At 37.5% G+C, this 23,765-nt stretch overlaps 1 protein-coding gene across 16 annotated transcripts in view; it reads right to left on the minus strand.

Annotated features, from left to right (window-relative positions):
• Positions 1-23,765, minus strand: part of stxbp5b (syntaxin binding protein 5b (tomosyn)) — a 119,465-nt gene that overhangs the window by 19,586 nt on the left and 76,114 nt on the right. For 7 of the 16 annotated variants that reach the window (XR_015512872.2, XR_015512880.2, XR_015512879.2 and 4 more), the window contains exons 17-20: positions 20,759-20,884; positions 18,144-18,295; positions 15,200-15,262; positions 2,577-2,816 (exon numbers count right to left, since the gene is read on the minus strand). Coding sequence is in view for 7 of the 16 variants with exons in the window: in XM_087289862.1 (XP_087145988.1) it covers positions 2,577-2,816; positions 15,200-15,262; positions 18,144-18,295; positions 20,759-20,884 (581 nt within the window). In the remaining 9 variants the exon portion in view is untranslated. Of the gene's footprint in view, positions 1-2,576; positions 2,817-5,452; positions 5,567-8,031; positions 8,077-9,461; positions 9,677-12,160; positions 12,209-12,297; positions 12,355-15,199; positions 15,263-15,431; positions 15,516-18,143; positions 18,296-20,758; positions 20,885-23,765 lie in introns of those variants that run through there. The other 9 variants (XR_015512867.2, XR_015512871.2, XM_087289861.2 and 6 more) reach the window with 6 other exon arrangements.

The raw sequence follows: 23,765 nt of genomic DNA on the forward strand, positions 1-23,765 counted from the left end.
CATCTTAAGAAATAAAACGATGATACATTTAATTTTGTTTTTTGTTTTTTTCAAAAAATTGCAAGCTACAAATTTTCAACTAAATTTCAAATATTTTTTGTTTCTCGTGTTTTGCTCTTTTTAAATTTGTATTTCATCTTTTTTTTTATAACATATACATTTGGGTGTACTGGTTTTGTACCATTATTATAACTTATTTTGCTAGATTAGCTCCAGATTTGGCTTTAGTACTGACTAATCTAATGTATGTGCACAAATACAATATTGTAAAGCTTCCTTTAGAAGATATTGAGGTCACACTTTACAATAAGGTTCATTAGTTAATGTTAAGTTATGCATTTACTAACATAAACAAACAATGAACAATACATTTACTACAGTAGTTGTTCATGTTAACAAACGTTAGTTAATGAAAATACAGTTGTTCATTGTTAGTTCATGTTAACTCATGGTGCATTAACTAATGGTAACAAGCATGGACTTGAATGTTAATAATGCATTAGTAAATATTCAACTATGATTAATAAATGCTGTACATGTGTTGTTCATGATTAGTTCATGTTAGTAAATGCATTAACTAATGAACGTTATTGTAAAGTGTTACCGATGTTACTTTAAATGAGGGATTAGTGAAGGGTGAACTCATTTACAGTATGCTGAGCACTGTATATTCAAAATGATGGGTGACAGTTGTAGATTCAGAACAATGTCAAAACATTAATTTACAGAAATCAATAATAACATTTGTTAATATAATCAACACCACGTGCACACCTTTGCAAACGTACTGGTAATTGGGGAAATGACAGTCTTTTCTTGTGTAATATTATTTAGCATCTTAGAACTATATTGAAAACATACAGTGATATGTTCGCATTCATAAGCTGAATTATACAGCCATTCGGACTGAATTCTTCATGACCAGTATGCAGACATGTTTTTTGCTTGGTTTTTGTGAATGCTCAAAGATTACAACAACAATTCTGATGCCAAATATAATAAATTAAATTAAATTAGACATCCATTTTTATAAATAAACATTCAATATCTGAAAAACAAATATAAAATACCTAATGTGTACATGTAAAAAGATAGTTCACGAGAAAATAAAAATGTAGTCATTATTTACTCACCCTTCACTTGTTCAAAACCCTGAGTTTATTTCTTCTGTTGAACACAAAGGAAGATATTTTGAAGAATGCTGATAGCTTTCAACCTTACAATGCAAGTCAATGGTTCCCAGCAACCAGCATCCTTTAAAATTTCACCGTTGGTGTTCAACACAAGAAAAACAGAAAGGTAAAAAAAATATATACATACACTACGTGACAAAAGTCTTGTCGCCTATCCCAGTTTTAGGACCAACAAATAATAACTGAACTTCTAGTTGATCATTTGGAATCAGAAGTAGCTTATATGAAGATTACACTTATTTACCAAAATAAAATATGATCACGCCTTGATTTTTCATTATTTAATTAGGAAAGTAAAGTCTGACTTTGCTTAGACAAAAGTTTGTCACTTAACAGAAATAATGTTCAATATAGAATATAAAGTCCTGCTGCAGTGGAGAAAGAATGAATATTGTGTCTGACTCCATCATGAGCTTGGAGGACTGCATCCATACAACTCTACAATGACTCAAATCTCTTATTAATAAAGTCATCTGGAATGGCAAAGAAAGCGTTCTTGCAGGACTCCCAGAGCACATCAAGATCCTTTAGATTCATCTTCAATGCCTCCTTCTTCATCTTACCCCAGACATGCTCAATAATGCTCATGTCTGCTGACTGGGCTGGCCATTCCTGGAGCACCTTCGATTTCAGGAACTTTAAAGTGGAGGCTAAAGTATGAGGAGCGCTATCCTGCTGAAGAATTTGCCCTCTCCTGTGGTTTGTAATGTAATGTACCTCAGGCTGTAGATGTTGCCATCCACTCTGCAGATCTCACACATGCAACCATACTGAATGTAACCCCAAACCAGGATTTTTCCTACACCAAACTTGACTGATTTCTGTGAGAATCTTGAGTCCATGCGGGTTCCAGTAGGTCTTCTGCAATATTTGTGATAATCGGGATGCAGTTCAACAGATGACTCATCTGCTACTTTACCAAATGATCAACTAGAAGTCAAGTTATTATTTGTTGCTCTTACAACTGACATCGACGACAAGACTTTTGTCATGTGTATATATATATATATATATATATATATATATATATATATATATATATATGTATGTGTGTATGTGTATATATATATATATATATATATATATATGTATGTGTGTGTGTATATATATATATATATATATATATATATATATATATATATATATATATATATATATATATATATATGTATATGTATATATATATATATATATGTATATATATATATATATATATATATATATATATATATATATATATATATGTATATATTACCTATATATATATATATATATTACCTATATATACATATACGATGAGGTAATTTTCAGTTTTGGGTGAACTGTCCCTTTAAGAACCTCCATGCAGTTTTACATACATTACAAATGCAAATCAAGTCTCACCACAGAAAGAAACGCCCACAGGCTGTTGCATCCTCTGCTCTGGTGTGGAGGGAACGGTGAGGGCGATGGCCAACATGCTGCCCAGTGAGGTGCCCACCCACAGACTGGGCACTGCCAGCGTCTCGCTCTTCTTGGACAGAGAGTCGCAAAAGTAAAAGGAGGAAATGACCTCCCGTGACTCTCTGTCAATGCTGGTCACACTGGAGCTGCGCGAGCGGCTGAATGAGTTGTCTCTGGCGTCTACAGAGAATACAGTGAGGGACAAAAAGACAAAAAAAAAAAAGAATTAGCAAGTGTTTCTAAAGCAAAATAAAGCTTGGAGCACTTCAGGAGCCCTGAAAAAAATGTACTAAAAGATTAAAATAAGCACAGCATTCAGTTAATATACTGATGGTGTATTCTTATTAAATTAATTGTATGTGCAGTAAGATTTTAAAAGGGACCTATTATGCAAAATTACCTTTTGTAAGGGGTTTAAACACCGCTGTGTGGCCATAGTCTGTTAATATAGCCAGATTAAAATGCTTAAAATGTTTTCATTCTATTTTTTATAATCACACTTGATAAAAACAGTCTGCAGAAACACTTTGATTGACATTCTTCATTTGTACGTGTCATCAGAGGGATGAAGCCCCGCCCATTAGTGACGATCTCTCCCTCACTAGCATAGACAGCGCAGATTCGAGTTTTAGATGCACACAGATGACTGCCTTCTTCTGAGACACTTCTTTGGACATTTTCAGTTTTTCACAGATAATGTTAGTCTTGTTCTTGAATCTGCCACTATGCTGACACACAGGCATTTGTAGCTCCGCCCTCTTTTGAAAAGAACACAACCTCATTTGAATTTAAAGCGGCAGTCACCAACACTGCACAATATGGACCAAAGCCTAAAAGGGGCAGTTTTAAAGAGTTACAAAAACTAATTTGTGTGTATTTTGTGCTGGAACTTCACGTACACCCTCTAGGGACATCAGAGACTTATTATACAGCTTGTATAAAGCACAATAGGTCCCCTTTAAAGCTTATGTTGGATTTGTAAAACACACAGCAACCAGTTTTCATGAAAATGCAGAAATTTCCATTCGATATCAAAAACCATAAAGTCACCAATGGAGTATATGCACATATACATTTTTTATTTTCAGTCAGCCAGCCCAGGCACTTCTGGTGAACTGTTGCGCCATTACAAAAATGCAGCATTTAAGATCTGATTTCCTTAAAAATCTGTGATCTTCACTGCCTGACTGATATTTACAATGCAATGTAGATATCACAACAGACAAGAAGCACTGCATTAAATTCCATTTTTCCCCGCCATTTCATTTAAAATATGGATCTTTCAATGGAGGTTTTGCTCTCGTCTGCTGCTACTGACGGCGTTTGCATTTACATTTGCATCTTTCATCTCGTTTGAACAAAGTCTATTTAACTGATTTAACTGTATTTTGATTACATTACAACATCGATGCTGTTAAAGGAACCTTATGAAATTGAAATTAGACGCAAACCTTTTACCGAAGGTTTATCATTTTCTGAAAATACTAGCTGTGCATATAGCCCATTACAGCAGCAATAACATTGCTTTATTTAATTATCAAAGACCAAGATGCAAACATGTTTCTGATGAAACCTACACCACTAAATTTAGTAAAAAAATTTAACTAAAACAATGACAAGACTCTCACATGAAAAATTGACAATAGCGTATCTGGAGTAACCCTAACTTCAACACTTGATAGAGGGCGGGCCTGAAGTTGGGGCTGACACAATCGTCATAGCAGCATCAGCCAATGAAATTAGTCAGCAATCTGCTACAGTCTGAGCTGGTGTATTTGCATACAGCGATCTGTTTGGCTGACGCTTCCATCAGCGTTTAAAAAGTTGAGAATGTCCCAATTACTGCAGTGAGCAACACCACTGAAGCGGCGCCGACAGATCCACAATGCAGTTCGTCAACGCCTGACATCACTATATATTTTAACATTTATATAGTATATATATTATATATAATATCAATAATAAATACATAATAATACGAAATAATAATAATAATAATAGTGATAAATAATACAAAATAAATAAATAATAATAATAATACATAATGATAACAAAAACACATAATAATGACAATAATAAATACACAATATAAATGATAATAAATAATAATACAAATAATAAATGAAATAATAATAAATAATATTACCTAGCATGATTTGTCTGTACATATATCACATAGAGGACAATGTAACTTTCAGCAACAAAATATTAATACAACAATATAAAAAAGTAACTAACAATAATATAATAATAATAAAATAATAATGATAATAAATTATGATAATAATAAAACAACAAAAATACATAAAAATCAACACAACAAAATAAAAATATGTAATAATAATAATAATAATAATAACAAAAATATTCAATTCAATTTAATTGTATAGCGCTTTTACAATGTAGATTGTGTCAAAGCAGCTTCACATAAATGGTCATAGTAACTGGAACAGTGTGGTTCAGGTTTTAGTGTTTAATAAAACCTGAACCTAGTGTTTAATAATGCATATAAGTGTATATTACACTAAGTCTCCAAAGGAAATTGTACTTTACAATAGAAAAGCACACATTTTGGTACATTTTGAGAATAAAATCCATAATCTCCTTTGTTTTGTTGCTTTGGACTGATGACAGAATTTCTTGACTTTTCTTCAGTTTTAAACTTTAATCTGTAATCTGGTTTAAATGGGTTTAAAACTGTGAAAAAAGGATTACACACAGCAGGCAGATTGATCAAAAGCAAAACCACACACGGTGAGTTTCAGTCAGAGTTAGTTTGAGGTCAGGCCAGGTCAGCCTGTAATCGGTCCACTCACTGCGCTCACAGAATGAGGTCTCATGGAAAGACACTGTGTGACGCTGCCTCTTCATTTCCTTCACACAACTCTGTTTCTTACCAGGGAGAGAGCAGTGACGCCGTAACCTCCTGTCTACATGCAGAACAAGTGTGCAGTTCATCTACCTGACCAGTGCACATACAGTTAAACTCTTTTTTAAATATCTCCCAAATGATGGTCAATAAAGCAAAGAATTTCTCACAGTATTTCCTATAATATTTTTTCTTCTGGAGAAAGTCTTATTTGTTTTTTTTAAGGTAGAATAAAAGCAGTTTTTATTTTTTTATTTTTAAACATTTTAAGGTAAAAATTATTAGCCCCCTTAAGCACTTTGTTTTTGTATTACTTTTTTGTATTGTTTTTGAAACTACTGTCATACAATGACTTGCCTATTTAACCTAGTCTTTTATATGTCCTTTATATGTCACTTCAAGCTAAATACTAGTATCTTGAAAAATATATAGTCAAATATTTTGTGCTGTCATTACGGCAGAGATAAAAGAAATCAGTTATTAGAAATGAGTTAATAAAACTATTATGATTAGAAAGGTGTTGAAATCTTTCTGTTAAATGGAAATAATTCAAATTTAACAGGAGGGATAATAACTCTGGCTGTATGTCTGATAAATTAGTGCACTTTTTTGACGCAAGTCTATTATGGACCCTTTTTACAAGACTATTATGATGCCTTTAATCTTAAATCCTTTTAAAAAAACTAATTATATGCATTTATGTATGTATTTTATCATATGTGCATCAAATAACCAAAAAACAAATTACCGGTTATGTGAGGTGCTTGTAATGCAGCATCTATGGGGCTGAGGTTAAATTTGACGTTTTTCTCTCTTCTGGCTGCCGTTATCAGTCTCAAGCTATTTTATTTTCTTTGTTTTCTGAAAGTCTTGATAACACCATGGTGGAGATTTTATTTTATGGTTTCAATTATTATTTGTTGTGCGGGAGACATCACGTAAATGTGAAAAGGGCTTATAATCTACTACATAAAGCTCTACTTACTACATAGGGGAAAAAACTACAGCATAAAGGCCCGTGCACACAGAGACGTTTTTTGCTTGCGTTTTCCGTCGACGTTTAACGCCTCGTGACTAAATAAAGGGCGTCAATGTGATTGTGCACACCAACGCGCAAAACGGCAGGCGCAAAAGCATCATTAAAAAAAAAAAAGCCTCATTTTAAAAAAACATGCTCGTTTTTTTTGTTTTGTTGTGCCGCGTCAAAACCTTTTCCAATCAGGTTGGCACTTTTGTTCACGTGCACGGGGCTGCTGAAGTTACAGTAAACAGCACTTGGAGGCGCTCAAGCGCAAAACTGTTACCGCAAGCGCACACTGAAGGAGATGCCCAGAGGTGATGTGAACGTGGAGCTGCTTATTGTTCTGTGAACAATAATCATTTCTCCATTGCTAGAGCTGGAGCTGTTGCTTGAACCATCCATGCTTGTTCGAGTCACCAGTAACTTTAACAACAAGAATGTGAACTTCCTCTCCTCCTCTTCTTCTGTGTTATAAGCGGGTGTCGGCAGTTTAAAGTTGTGTAGTTTTGCATAGTCTTCTGCTTAACACCAGTGAAAATCGATTGGGTTTGAATACAGTAAAACATCTCGTAAAACGCCAACGAAAAGCGTCCCGGTGTGTAGGAGCCTTTAATCGTGAAAGTAAATGTTATATACTCAATTAAAAAAAAAAAAAAACGATCTATTGTTGTGTCTGCTATTTAAACAAAACAAAAATTAATAATTTTCAGACTTCTTATGCCAAACACTGTGTCCTAATACGCTGCACTATTCAATAAAAGGAGTCTTTTAGCTAAAAGGAGTTTTTGTTCGAACCTAACTAAGATGGCAATTTTATACACCTTTTCTATTTCTTTTTAATCGTCCATTCATTCATTTTCCTTTAGCTTAGTCCCTTATTTATCAGGGGGTCACCACGGCGGCATGAACCAGTAGAACCTTTCTTACAAAGCAGATGCCCTTCCAGCTGCAACCAAGTACTGGGAAACACCCATACACTCTCACATTTACTCTCTTACACTACGGCCAATTTACTTTATTCAATTCACCTATCGCGCATGTCTTTGGACTGTGGTGGAAACCAGAACATCCAGAGGAAACCCCACGCCAACAAGAGGAGAGCATGCAAACTCCACACAGAAATGCTAACTGGCCCAGCCGGGACTCGAACCAGCGACCTTCTTGCTGTGAGGCGACAGTGCTAACCACAAAGCCACCGTGCCGCCCCCTGTTTGAAATATCAGGTTGTATTTTAAACCATTTAAAATTCTTCCATTTAGAATCTAATGAGGTTTAATATATTTATGAATTAGTTTATTGGCTCTGGAATTTAAGAGTTTGTCTTGTAGTATCTGATGTGGACAGTCAAGCTGCGTGTTATTAGGACACAGTGTTTTTGAATCTAACCCAGAAAAGCCAGGATCTTCAATAAGATGACTGCTTAAAGTAAGGTCAGCTTTACATCAGCAAGGAGGAAAAGATGCACAGCTACTCCTACAAACTGAAGAGAGAGAACAAACGCTTACCATCTTTCTGATCAGCAAGCATGTTAATTTTCCGGGATATCTTAGCTGTAAAAAAGAAAACATTGTTCTGAACATAGAGTCAAAGCCATTCAGCTGGGAAATCATGGTTACTAAGGAAGTCAAATATGTGTTAATCAACTGCTTTAGGAGAGAAAGAAGCAAATTGAGAGGATCATTATGTAGAATGAAGCAGCCAGGAGCACATCCGCAGCCTTAAAAGGAGATGTTTGATCATCTAGCATGTTATATTCATATCTAGTAGTAGTATGTTAGCAAACTCGATCATGCCCGGGAAAAAAAATTGCATTGAGATTAGTGGAGATGAAACCCCAGCACCAATCAAGAATCAGGAAACCAGGAGCTTCATTTCTCATGTGTGTATTTGTACTGGTTTGTGTGGTTTACGAGGACCATGGAGTTATGAGGACATGCATTTTGTCCTCGTAATTCAAAATGCTTAAAAATCATCCTAAATAGTCGGCGCCAGTGGTGTAGTGGTTAGGGCGTCGACACATGTACTCTGGTACTTACGGCGACCCGAGTTCGATTCCGCCTCGTGGTCCTACGCTGATCCTTCCCTTCTCTCTGCTCCCCATGCTTTCCTGTAAATTCTCTCTACTTTCCTATCCAATAAAGGTGAATACCCCGAAAATGTATAAAAAAAAAAAAAGAAAAATCATACTAAATAAAAAACGTTTACGCCTAAAATTTTAATTTAGTCATCAATTCCTAGTTTTAAACAATTATACGTTTTTTTTCTCCTGATGATATTTTGAAGAAAGCTCAAAACCTGTAACCATCGACTTGCATAGTGTTTGTTTTTTCTATGACTGTAATTCCATGGCAAAAATAATCAAGCACATGGTGATGTTTACGCGCGAGGAGAAGTGAGTCGCGAGCAGATCACAGGCCTTCACGCGAGGCAACTACTGCTCGCACACAGGGGATGTTCACGAGCACACTGAACTGATCCACTGTGAGGAAATGGCCGCTCGTGAGCTCATTGTAAACCCGCGCACGCACATCATCATCTGTGACATGACGTACGCTCTCGCAAGCAAGGTCATGCCTACAACACGCGTACGCAATCAGTTGTGCTAACATCTAATGCTATTGGTTACCCTCCTCCTGATTCAGTTCTCACGCATAAACATCACTGGTAAGCTCGATTATTTTTGGCATAGAATTGCCTTCATATTTTTCCATTTATGGAAGTCAATGGTTACAGATTTCCATCTTTCTTCAAAATAGCTTCATTGGTGCGAAGAAAGAAACTCAAAGTTTGGAACCACTTGAGGAAGAGTAAATACAGTAGTAGTCATTTTTGGGTGAACTATCCCTTTAACAGGGCGTATTTGCTGAAAGATTGGTTTAAGGGCTAGCGTTAGAATAAGACAATAAGATTGCTATTTTATAAAATCCATTACGCCTATGGAGAGTCCTCCTAAACCACATATTCAAGTATTTGATTGTGTGTGTGTAAAATCACCCATATTTACTGTGAATCTATTGATGATTTCAGATGTACGGAGGGCATCTGTGTGAAAATATAGGATTAAAAAATCTGAAATATGTTAAATGTCTGACATCATTTTCTTGGCCTGTGTATTTTTACCCTTGAAACGCACCAGAGCAGATTGAAAGCCTGTAATGTTAAAAAAGGTTAGAAAAAAAGCACTCCTACAGGAAAAAAGCTTTGAAATGATGACAGTAAAACTGGTGTTAGGACTTCAAGAGGAGCAATTACAATCCATTTAAAAACAAAAACCATTATAATAACAGTTTCATAGGGTGCTTTCACACTTGGTTCAATTGCCTGGTCCAAACCCAAGTTGGATTGTCCCCCTTTGCCACCTTCTCGGCTGGTTTGTGTTCACACTGACTTTTTTCCTTCTAAACCCTGGTATGCTTGTGTCATCAAGCTGCTGTTAAGTGTACTTAGAATTTTTGTACTGCTTTTAATTTCAAATATTTAAATTTCAAACCGAAAACAAGACTATTTTACTTACCCTGTTGGCAGATTATTTAGCTTGTTTTAAGGAAAAACTCACTTAATTTTCACTTATTTCTTCTGAAAGTGAAAGTAAAAGCAATATTTTTACTTCATATATAGGGATGTAACGATTTACCCGAATCACAATTCATAATCCAGGGTACTCCCGGGATCCTCCAAATGAAACTCAAGGCTTTTTAAAACCTTTTTAATACTATTTTAAATGAAATTCAATGCCAACTTCATAGCCATCCCGACAGAAGTATAAGGGAAAAATGTAAAATCTGTATAAATTTTGAACCCTAAAAAAAAATTATGTACAAGTGACTAGTTGAATTTATTCTGAATTTATTCACGGTCTCCGGCGCTTTATTTGGAAATGTATTCCCATGTCGCAAGAAATCTGGTTGGGTCCCGCGGCTCTTGCAGTACAGCCACGGGAATGCAGACCCCTATCCAAAAGTATCGCTGTAACAGCCGAGAGGAGAGGAAAAGTCATGCCAGCAGGTCAAATGGGCCACGGTGAGAGAGAGAAAGAGAGACAGAGAGACAGATAAATAGAGTTTACTTTTATTCTCTCTATCGCAGTAAAATAGGAGCTTCTGCTGTAAGTGTCAGTGAAAGACTGTCTAGAACAGGGGTTCTCAACTGGTTTGGCCATGGGACCCACATTTTTACAGGGTCATCAAGCCGTGACCCAAATTTTTAGAAACTATAATACAATTTTAGGAATCATAATTTATTTGTTTTTATTTGTTAACATAAACAAGTAGTGACAGATACATCATATTTACCAAGACTTACAAATAAACACTATTTTATTGCTGTCTTTTAACAAAATGGATCAAATTATCTAAATATTACAAAGTAAACACGACAAATACAGTTAATAATAAACTGTTAATAAAAAGACATGTTTTTTGGTTTCTAAATGTTGTTTTAATTTAGGTTTTATGCTCTCTTATGAGAGCAACTCACTACATATCACACTGAGGCTTTAAGTCTTTTTTTGTCGTCAATATATATATTCATACTTTACATATTCGGGGTCATCCTTGCGATTCGGCAAATTTGTTGCAACAGTTAAATTAAATTTCACGTCAAACGGTAGGGTTGTTGCGCACGCATTACAAAATAGAAGTCCGGTATAAGCAAAATAAGTACATATTTTTACTTTTGTTGTTATTTTGACCACACTCTCCGCGACCCACTGAAAATGTTCCCGCGACCCACTTTTGGGTTGCGACCCACCAGTTGAGAAATACTGGTCTAGAAAACACACGCAGTAAAATTAAGCACTTTTTTCTGCGTTTTTAAGTAGTTGGAGCGTTGTAAATACTCGAGCTACGGCCACGCACTTTCTGCTATGACATGGAGCGCGAGATGCACTCAACGTCACGCTGCATTAAATGTTTTATCAGCCTACATTAGTAACAGTTAATTTTGTTATGGTATGAACTTTAATCCAAGGAAAGGCAAAAATAAATAAATAAATTAAGACCTTTGTAACAAAATCCAAGACTTTGTATAACAAATTCAAGGCTATAAATGTCTTAATTTGAGATTATCAAATTTAAGACTTTTTCAATGCTTTGAAGACCCTGCGGGTTCTCTGTAATCTCACGATTTACGAATTAGTCACAATTTTTTAACAAAAATGATTTGAAACTAATTTGAGAAGAAGAGCTCAAACACTGATGAAAACAGTGATGCACTGTGTGATCTCTGTAGCAATCTGTAGCACTAATTATGAAGGCAAAAGGGGGTCCAACCTGGTACTAGTAAGGTGTACCTAATAAAGTTTCCTAGTACAGGGTTGTGTCTGGAAGGGCATCAGAGCAGTGACAGAGCAAACCAGACATTCAAACTAAATGTGAAAACACCCTTAGAGTAACATGCACTCATGAATCATTCACAAGGTGACAGCTTCTGCAACAGTAAAAATGGCTTACAATTAAAACGTAAAAGTTCTCACTAGCCCAGTTTATACTGGCAGGCTTGACCACCAAGCAACAGACACACAAAGGTCAGCTCTAGTTTGTATTTAAGCAGCAAACCCAGTTGAAATGGTTTGGTTAGTTCATTTGGTTAGTCCACAGGAGCCCATTAATCCATAATATGAACATAATACAGTACCAAAGTCATTGGCAACAGTCTTGGATATCCGCTTGCTTTTGGTCTTCACTGGAAAATGTGTTGAAAAAGAAAATAAAGACTTTGCAAGGACAATTTTGATTTTTTTTGGTATTTTTTGTATGCTGTATGTACTGTACCCCTCTCAATGAACTTTTGTTTGCTGTCTTCATCAGAATTGCACGGTGAACCGGAGCCTACAGCAACAACACAGTCTGCATAATAATGTGACACAGCCAATGGGGTCTTACGTAACGTTTGGCAACTATCTGCATATCAAAGTCAAATTCCTTGTAAATGAAATTTCCTTGGTCAGCACACCTGACTGGAATTCTGATGACGCTTGCAGAATTGTTTTAATTTTTTGCTGTGCTGGAGGCTTTTTCAACTATAACAGAGCTTCACGTCCAATGCTCTGGCATTGCAGTGTTTGTCAATATGTCTGTCTTTAAAATACAGTGTGTAATTTATGCATCGCCAAAGAAACTGGCAGAGGATTAGCATTGGATTGGCGGAACTACCAGTATTTCCAAACCATGCACACAGTGGCCTTTGTAGGAAATTATGCAAAAATGTAATATATTTATTTATAAATTAAAATGACATTTTAAAATGCAAAATCCATACAAATATACTGCCAACATTAACTCACCCTCATGGATTCTATCCTTTCATTATGATCTTTTATGAAAGACAAAATGAGATCTTAAGTAAAATGTCAAAATTGATCTGTACTATAAAACTCAGCAAGCACAAATACGCTCCAAGAATGCAAGGTGCACCACACTGCCTTTTTATATGCATTAAAATTACAGATTATTATTTAATGGGAAAAACCATTAGAATATTAAGTTAAGATCATCTGTTCAGAACTAGCCTAGAGCACCATCTGCTGTTAAAAACGAGCCTAAAGCGTCATCTGCGGTAAAAGAAAAAAACTAGCCTAGGGCCGTTTGCTATTAAAAACAAGCCTAGAGCGCCGTCTGCTGTCAAAAAATAGCCTAAAGAGAGCTATATGCTGTTCGAAAATAGCTTAGAGCACATTCTTATAATAACAACTGACCCAGAGAACCATCTGCTGTTCAAAACTAGCCTACAGCACCATCTACTGTCAAAAACTAGCCTAGAGCACCGCCTGCTGTTAAAAACTAGCCTAGAGCGCCATCTGCGGTTAAAAACAAGCCTAGAGCACCATCTGCTGTTAAAAACTAGCCTAGAGCGCCATCTGCTATTAAAAACAAGCCTAGAGCGCCATCTGCTGTCAAAAACAAGCCTAGAGCACCATCTGCTGTTAAAAACTAGCCTAGAGGACCATCTGATGTTAAAAACTAGCCTAGAGCACCACCTGCTGTTAAAAACTAGCCTAGAGCACCATCTGCTGTTAAAAACTAGCCTAGAGGACCATCTGCTGTCAAAAACTAGCCTAGAGGACCATCTGCTGTCAAAAACAAGCCTTGAAGACCATCTGCTGTTAAAAACAAGCCTAACACGCTATCTGCTGTTAAAAACGAGCCTAGTGCCATATGCTGTCAAAAACAAGCCTTGAGCACCATCTGCTGTTAAAAACTAACCAAGAGCACCATCTGTGGTAAAATAAAAACACAAAAACAAACAGAGTGTCATTTGCTATTAAAACCTGGCCTAGAGCGCCATCTTCAGTCAAAAAAAAGCATAGAGAGTGCTATGTGCTGTTCAAAACTAGCCTATAGCACAATCTGCTAGTCAAAACTAACCCAGAGCACTATCTGCTGTTTAAAACTACCCTGGAGAGTGCTATCTGCTGTTCAACCCTCAGATTGCAGATATTGAAGTAATTCTATTTTAGCTGAACATTGTTAGTTCTATACTAACAAATCATACAATAATGCAAAGCTTATTCAGCTTTCAGATGATGTATAAATCTCAAAAGAAATAAAGAAAAATTATACTTTTGATTGCTTTTGTGGTTTAGCGTCACAAATGTCAAGTAATAAAGCTTTGAGTAACCCTTGTATGATTCATACAATTCGTACAGAATATAAATTCATGTTAACCCTTTCACGCGTACGATCAAACTGGTATGATCAGCCTTGGCTGGTGCCTGAAGTGTACGATCACACCGGTGTGATTAAAACGTTCAGAGCACAAGTCATCAACTGCTAAAGAAAGAGGTGCACACTGACCGTTCATTTTAACGGAGAGTGAGCGACTTCCAGCGAACTTCATCTACGCAAGCAACAGCGACTGTGGGCATCTCTAACAACGCAACACAGTTGAGAATCCTTAAACTTTATGCAAATGAAGAGCGACTTTCTTGAACGACATCTAATAGGGGCACCAGTAGAGCTCACGTGGTACTCTCTCAGCTTGCTCAGAGGCTGGTTGTTTTCTCCGTGCTGTAGACCTACACAGACCTGCGTTTGCAGCAGGTCGCCACCTAGAACGACAGGCAGCTACAAAGTTGCTGATAATGTGAATGAGGCATAAGTAACGGTCAAAAAAAACAAAAAAAATAAAAACTCACACAGGAGGGTCAGCTTGAGTATTTAAAACTCACACGTGAAAGGGTTAAACAACAAAATAAGCCATCATCTGATGAGTTGTGCAAGGTTTGAAGGCAAGTGGTGTCAAAGGCTGTTGGTATTTATGTCATATGACCACTTTTAAAAGACACATGACAAATATGAGACACAAAAGCTACAACAAAGAGGAACATAGTCAGTGAATTTAGGCCTGTTTATCTCTAATATAGTTTCAGAAAACTTTTAAATGTGAAGATGTATAATTTAATAAAGTTTTAGAGCTTGGCAGTATAAATGTGGGTGGTTATTTATCAAAAACAAAATGGTTTTTTGCCTCAGATCTCCTTTTATTTTTCATGAAAGAAAGAAAGATGTTTTTGGAACAACACAAGAGTGAGTAAATAATGACAAAAAGCTTAATTATTAGGTAAACGGTTTCTTCAATTGCTTGTCAATCAGCTCATCGCAAAACTATCATCCACGCTCTTAATCCTTGCTTTCCCAGTAAATACAATGCAGAAATGTGTGAGAGCGTCTTTACCTGAGGTTGGTGATTTGCATCTTTCTTCTGGGGCAGCTGATGCATCATTACCATCACAAAGACCTGTTGAAAACAAACGCGATTAAACCAAACCGCCGGACGGACTTTATGCACAAAACATCACTTAGCACTTAAACAATAAATCAAGACAAAAAGAATATAAGAGAAAGAGAAGAATGCAGACAGATATAGAGAGAGAGACAGGACGTTTGATGAGTGCCATGTGACTTACTGAGGTAAGAAGAACGAAGCTTTTTCACTGATTCAGAATAAAAGTTAGAGAGGCCGGACATGCAAGACTTCTTATGCAGAGTGTCTTTACGAAAACCACAGAGAGAGACGGATATTGAAAGGGTGAGACAAAACAATGACACAAAAATCAAATGAACAGCAAGAAGGCCTTTGAATTTCCAGAGTTCAGAGACTGCATTCAGGACAGATTGTTCACTTTATGTTTCAGTAATTGTTGAGGTCTAAAATTAAGGAGATCATTTCAGTTCAGTAAATTCAATCAGGAATTTGGAGTGCACAATGTTGGACAGAAATGTGGCAGAAATCATTTGAGGAATCAATTCTAAATCGATAGGGATTCTCAAAAAAAACATTGCTATTCTCTCTCTTAAATTGATTCTGAGCTTTGATTTTAACAGCAGATGGTGCTGTATGCTTTACAAACATATTCTGCATGCATTTAATTCCTTTTAAATACCATTTAAACCTCAAATAATCATTAAATTAACTGAGGATAAGTGTAAGCAAATTACAAGAGTGTTCATAGTGAGCCGTTTACATTAATCTTGTCATATAAAAGGCAACTTGCAACACACAAGCACACTTCCTTGTGAGCATTTCAGTATAGATCATTATCTACTGTTCAAAACTAGCCTAGAGTGTAAAAAAAAAAAAAAAGCCTAAAGTGCATTTTTGCTGTAAAAAAACCTAGCCTAGAGTGGTATCTGCTGTTCAAAAAACAAATTTAGAGCACCATTTGCTGTAAAAACAAAATAATAAAAATAGCCTAGATCGCCATCTGCTGTTAAAAACTAGCCTAGAGTACCATTTGCTGCCAAAAATTGCCTAGTGACATCTGCTGCAAAAGAAACTAGCCTCTAGCGATGTCTGCTGTTAAAAGCTAGCTTTGAACACCATCTGCTGTTAAAAAATAGCCTAGAGCAACATCTGCTGTTAAAAACTAGTCTAGAGCAACATCTGCTGTAAAAACAACTAGCCTAGAAAGCTATATGCTGGTAAAACTAGCCTAGAGCACCATCTGCTGTTAAAAAACTGGCCAAAGCGATGTCTGTTGTTAAAAACTAGCCTAGAACACCATCTGCTGTTAAAAACTAGCCTAGAGCACAATCTACTGTCAAAACTAGCCTAGAAAGACATCTGCTGTAAAAACAACTAGCCTAGAACCCTATCTGCTCTTAAAAACTAGCCCAGAGCACAATCTGCAGTTAAAAACTAGCCTAGAGCACCATCTGCTGTCAAAAACTAGCCCAGAGCACAATCTGCTGTTGAAACTAGCCTAGAGCAGCACCTGCTGTAAAGAAACGAGCCTAAAGCGGCATCTGCTGTAAAAAAAAAAAAATAGCTAGAATGCCATGTTATCAAAAACTAGCCTAGAGCGCCATCTGCTGTTAAAAACTAGCCTAGAGCACCCTCTGCTGTTAAAAACTAGCCTAGAGCACCATCTGCTGTCAAAAACTAGCCTAGAGCGACATCTGCTGTAAACACAACTAGCCTAGAACACCATCTGCTAGTAAAAACTAGCATAGAGCGACATCTACTGTCAAAACTAGCCTAGAGCGACATCTGCTGTAAAAACAACTAGCCTAGAACCCTATCTGCTCTTAAAAATAGCCTAGAGCGCCATCTACTGACAAAAGCTAACCTAGAGCGACATTGGCTTTTAAAAACTAGTCTTGAGTGCCCTCTGCTGTCAAAAACTAGCCTAGAGGACCATCTGCTGTCAAAAACTGGGATAGAGCGATATCTGCTATAAAAACAACTAGCCTAGAACACCATCTGATAGTAAAAACTAGCATAGAGCGCCATCTACTGTCAAAACTAGCCTAGAGCGTCATCTGCTGTAAAAACAACTAGCCTAGAACCCTATCTGCTCTTAAAAAATAGCCTAGAGCGCCATCTACTGACAAAAGCTAACCTAGAGCGACATTGGCTTTTAAAAACTAGTCTTGAGTGACCTCTGCTGTCAAAAACTAGTCTAGAGCACCATCTGCTGTCAAAAACTAGCCTAGAGCACCATCTGCTTTCAAAAACAAGCCTAGAGCGCTGTCTATTGTTAAAAACTTGCATAGAGGGCAGTCTACTGTCAAAAACTAGCCTAGAGAGGGCTATCTGCTGATAAAAACATAGAGCACCATTAAAAATCAATTCAAGATGGAATAGAAACTACTGGAAAGATTTTGCGCCTCACCTCTGTTAAACATTGGGATATTGTACAATATATTTACAATTTCATCAAGTATGATGGTAACAACTATGGTTGTATCGTTTTCCTTATCAAACACCACTTATAACTTGTATTAGTCATGATTTCAGTATTACTGCATTGCTATCAACAATGCTAAATGTCATGAATTCAGTCTGTTGGCGTCTGTGTATTTCAAAGACTGAAACTCAGATGAGTGAACAACATAAAAGATCAGCAAAGACAGGGAAGAGAAAAGAACGAACACCAGCGCCACATTTTGAGCATATGGATCGGATGATTTTCTAAGATCAGGGGCAGATGGTTCCTCGGCCAGAGATGACCACCCGCAGGTTGAAGGATGCAGAGGCATTGCTGTTTGTAGACGGACACTGCTCATAACGAGCTGTACTTTTTCAGACAGAAAGTGACACACACACACACAGACTGACAACATGCAGAGGTTATGATTATTAGTAAGATGAGGCTTTCTCTTGGATTTGTGTTCACCTGCTGAGGGCTGTCTGGTTTTGCGGGGTGAGCGTGGTTGTCTGTGGTGAGGATCTGTCGAGCCGTACAGTTCGGCGGTGGTCACGTTTAGAAGGAGAGTTTTCTGAATGTAATCAACAACTGCAAGGCCGTTTCCATTGCCAAAAGCGACTCTGTGAAATGCACGACAGATGCGTTAATAAAATACACTGCCTGCTCCACCAAAAGTCTACATTAGGACTTTTATTGCAATGATTCATAGCTTTCTGGCATATTTTTGGCATTGTTTCTTTCAAACCTTAACCTTTTTTATTTCTTAAACCTCCATTTGGGAAGATTTATGCCATGGCCATATTCCAGAATGACAGTGCAAAGATTCATCAGGCTCAAATTAAAAAAGAGGCTTCGGTTTTGCACATAAATTGACCACCGATTAACCTGAACCTCATATAAATCTTCTAAATGATGATTATGTGCAAGTCTACATTGCTCGTTACAGTAGCTGGGCTTCTATGAGCCTGTGTTAATGCACATTTTGATGTATCGCAAGAGAAACAAGTAATGAAAACAGCAGATTTCACAAAAGAATCATTCTTAATTCACAAAAATCTGACAGCACTCTCACCCTCTATAGACAACAATAGTCTAGAGACATTCAAAGTTCAGAAAAGGAATTAAAAACATTGTCAACAGATTGACAGATTTTCAGCATTCTTCTTTAAAACAGATTTGCAACAACCGAAGGGATAGCAAAATGCTCATCTAAGGGTGAACTATCCTTTTAAATATGCTCAAGTATATTTCACCTTATTAACTATATATATATATATATATATATATATATATATATATATATATCCGTCTTTCAGATGAGAGGTTAAACCGGGGTCCTGACTGTGGTCATTAAAAAAATCCCATGGCACTTCTCGTGAAAGAGCAGGGGTGTAACTGACCAAAGTCCCTCTATCGGCACATACGATCATGGCCTCCCAATCATCCCCTTCCACCGAATTGACTCTATCACTGTCTCTCCACTCCACCAATAGCTGGTGTGTGGTGAGTGCACTGGCGCCGTTGTCCTGTGGCTGCTGTCGCATCATCCAAGTGAATGCTGCACACTGGTGGTGGTGTGGAGAGACCCCTCTCATGATTGTGAAGCGCTTTGGGTGTATGGCCATACACAATAAATGCATATGCAATATATATATATATTCACCGGCCACTTTATTAGGTACTAGTACCAGGTTGAACCCACTTTTGCCTTCAGAACTGCCTTAATTAAAAGTAGATGGACATACACTGTGGTCATAAAGGGATGGACATGGTCAGCAACAATGCTCAGGTAGGATGTGGCATTGACATGATGCTCAATTGGTACTAATGGGCCCAAAGTGTGCCAAGAAAATATCCCCCACACCATTACACTATCACCACCAGCGTGAACCATTGATACAAGGCAGGATGGATCCATGCTTTCATGTTGTTGATGCCAAATTCTGACCCTACCATCTGAATGTCACAGCAGAAATCAAGATTCATCAGACCAGGCAATGCTTTTCCAGTCTTCTATTGTCCAGTTTTGATGAGCCTGTGTGAATTGTAGCCTCAGTTTTCTGTTCTTAGCTGACAAGAGTGGCACCCGGTGTGGTCTTCTGCTGCTGTAGCCCATCCGGCTCAAGGTTGGACGTGTTGTGCATTCAGAGATGATCTTCTGCAGACCTCGGTTGTAACGAGTGCTTATTTGAGTTACTGTTGCCTTTCTATCAGCTCAAACCAGTCTAGCCATTCTCCTCTGACCTCTGGCATCAACAAGGCATTTGAGCCCACAGAACTGCCCCTCATTGGATATTTTCTCTTTTTTAGACCATTCTCTGTAAACCCTAGAGATGGTTGTGCGTGAAAATCCCAATAGATCAACAGCCATGCCACATTCAGAGTCACTTAAATCACCTTTCTTCCCCATTTAGATGCTCAATTTTAACTGCAGCAGATCATCTTGACCATGTCTACATGCCTAAATGCATTGCGTTGCTGCCATGTGATTGGCTGATTAGAAATTTGTGTTAACGAGCAGTTGTACCTAATAAAGTGGTCGGTAAGTGTATATATGTATAAAATTAAAACTAAAGCTAATTTAAAACGTTTTGGACACCCAGCCCAATAAACTATATAAAATAAGGCTGCTCGATTATGGGAAAAATCATAATCTCGATTATTCCCATAATCGAGCAGCCTTATTTTATATAGTTTATTGCTGTTTATAGTAACCCACTCTTCTTGGCCAATAGCTGTTAAAAGGATAGTTCAGCCAAAAAAAAAAAAAATGATTAAAATAATTTGCAACAAGTAAAGGTTTAGATAATGATGGCAAAATGTTAACTTTTGGGTGAACTGTGCCTTTAATTACGCTCAGGTGCATTTCAAACTCCTCTAAATAAGACTTTAATTATTGTAATGAAGAAGAATTATTCAAGTCCTTTACATGCCTGCTAGGCTTTAATATGATGGATCGTGACACATAAAGCTTGTTTAAAAGATAATGAGCAGCTGTTGTGGAAGGGACGTGTTTTTAAGTTGCTCAGTAAACGCATAATAGATGCAGTAAAGGAGTCTGTGTTGTCATTTGGTGAACTTACAGGCCGTACGCAGAGTTGATGGCCAGGCTGGTGATCTGCTGTGGTGGCTCCCCACTGACCCAAACCAGCTGAATGAGCAGCTCCACATGATAACCGGGAAACTGTTTGAGAGGGGAACTCCTGACCCTGGCCAAAAAAAGACAAGAGGACACAATTAGCTACAACAACAGGTCACACTTTATTTTAAGTTACAATTCTCGCTATTAATAAACCATTGACTTTTGCCTCAATAAGCTGCTAATCAGCAGAAGGGGAGGAGCCAGTCCTGTATGACAAAGGACCCTATCATACACCCGGCGCAATGTGGTGCAAGGAGCGGCGCAATACTCTTTTGGTAGTTTCTGCTTGGCGCAAGAGTCGTTTTGAGGCGTTGCCCTACGCTGTTTAAATAGCAAATGCATTAGCGCTCTTTTGTGCGCCCATAGGCGTTCTGGTCTAAAAAGGAAGGCATACTGAGGCGGACCGCTGGCGCGTCGCTATTTTGAGGATCTATAATAGATTTTTCATTAGACCAAAACTAACCCGGTCTAAACTCCAGCGCAGAGTTGCGCCTCGCTTACACACTGCTTAATACACACAAGAGAGCAATAGGCAAATATCTTTACATATGAAAAAATGTAAATATTAAGGATATATATAGGATATAATAAGAATAGATATAGGATATAAATCTAAAGGATTAAAATATTACAAAACATATTATTTTCTAGCCTACATAAATATGAAAAATCACTGCTTTTATGTCTTCATCATCTCGGGAGGCTTTTTCAGTTCATTCATAACAATTTGCTTTTGTATAATGTTATTATTATTAGCAGTATTATTTATTATATCCATATTTATATTTGTTTCATTAAAAACAAGCTTTGATTTGCCCACCTGTCAGGTTTAAGACCATATGGGGCATGGCAGGTGTATTTGGAAATAACTCAGTATTTTGACCACACTCGGTCATTATTGTTCATTTATTCGTTTGCTGGAAATTAGAACTGAATTTAGAAATAGTTTTGAAACAAATCTTTGCGCTTAACAAACAAAATTAATTATTTATAGGCTAATTGATGTCTGTGCGTAAAGGTTTCCCTATCCAAGAGCGAATGTGAAAGTGATCCATTATCTCTCATTCTCACGCAGTAGATGCTCTGTTGAACAGTTTTCTGTAAAAAAAAATACTGTTAACTGTTTGCTTGTGAAATGCTAATTTTTTCCACTTAGACTTACTTTGCGTCCTGTAAATAGCGAATGCGCTCTTGGCGCGATGCAGCTAGCTCTTAAAGGGAATGGGAGATGAGACTCTAATTGGTTTATTCTCAAAACACACCTATAACTCATTAAGAAAATAAACTCAACCCTTTTAAACCATGCGCCTTAGTGCAAAGCGCATTTTCCCGTCCGTAAATGAGCAAAAATGCATTCTGACACGCCCTGAAAGTGTTTGCGCCCTGCGTTTTGCGCTCTGCGCATGGACCGTCAAAATAGAGCCCATGGTGTTAAAAATTACTTCATCAAATCTTGTATGGGAAAATAATTGAAAAGTCTTTTTGATTTGAGAATGGATAAATGTACTTCATTGTTTGCTCATGTATCACATGCTTCTTGGCCCAAATCTTTTCAATTTGTTTTTAGATAAAGGTTCATACATAATTTTACGACTAAAATTTCAAAACTTTCAGGCAATTATTCATGACCTAAAGCTTCATGTAGTCTATACACACTGCATTCAGAAAGTATTTATAGCGCTTCACTTTTTCCACATTTTGTTGTTACAGCCTATCCTAAAATGGTTTAAATTTTAATTTATTTCCTCACAATTCTATGCACAATACCCCATAATGACAATGTAAAAAAAAAGAGTTTTTGAAGTTGTTGCAAATTTAAATAAAAAACCTGAAAACCACATGTACAGAAGTATTCACAGCCTTTGCTTAATACTTTGTTTGGCAGTAATTACAGCCTCAAGTCTTTTTGAATATGATGCCACAAGCTTGGCACACCTGTCTTTAGGAATTTTTGCCCATTCCTCTTTGCAGTACCTCTCAAGCTCTATCAGGTTGGATGGGAAACGACGGTGTACAGCCATTATCAGATCACTCCAGAGATGTTCAACAGGATTTAGGTCTGGGCTCTGGCTGGGCCACTCAAGGACATTCACCGAGTTGTTGTGAAGCCACTCCATTGATATTTTGGTGGTGTGCTTTGGGTCACTGTCCTACTGGAAGATGTACCGTCGCCCCAGTCTGAGGTCAAGAGCACTCTGCAGCAGGTTTTCATTCAGGATGTCTCTGTACATTGCTGCATTCATCTTTCCCTCTAGCCTGACTAGTCTTCCAGTTCCTGCTGCTGAAAAACATCCCCACAGCATGATACTGCCACCACCATGCTTCACTGTAGGGATGGAATTAGCCTGGTGATGAGCGGTGTCTGGTTTTCTCCAAACGTAACGCCTGACATTCACTCCATCAGACCAGAAAATTTTGTTTCTTATGGTCTGAGAGTCCTTCAGATGCCTTTTGGCAAATTCCAGGAGGAGAGTGGCTTCCGTCGGACCCCTCTACCATACAGGCCTGATTGGTGGATTGCTGCACAACTGGTTGTCCTTCTGTAAGGTTCTCTTCTTTCCACAGAAGAACGCTGAAGTTCAGACAGAGTGACCATCGGGTTATTGATCAACTCCCTGATCAAAACGCCCTTCTCCACTGATCACTCAACTTAGATGGTCAGCCAGCTCTAGGAAGAGTCCTGGTGGTTCCAAACATCTTCCACTTACTGTACGGATGATGGAGGCCGCTGTGCTCATTGGAACTTTTAGAGCAAGCAGAAATTTTTCTGTAACCTTCCCCAGCCTTGTGCCTCGAGGCAATCCTGTCTCGGAGGTCTACAGACAATTCCTTTGTCTTCATGCTTGGTTTGTGCTTTGACATGCACTGTCAACCCTCGGACCTTATATAGACAGGTGTATGCCTTTTCAAATCATGTCCAATCAACAGAATTGACCACAGGTGAACTC

The sequence above is a fragment of the Danio rerio genome, chromosome 17 (genome assembly GCF_052040795.2).
Source record: "Danio rerio strain M-AB ecotype USA chromosome 17, GRCz13ab, whole genome shotgun sequence".
Classification (NCBI taxonomy): Eukaryota; Metazoa; Chordata; class Actinopteri; order Cypriniformes; family Danionidae; genus Danio; species Danio rerio.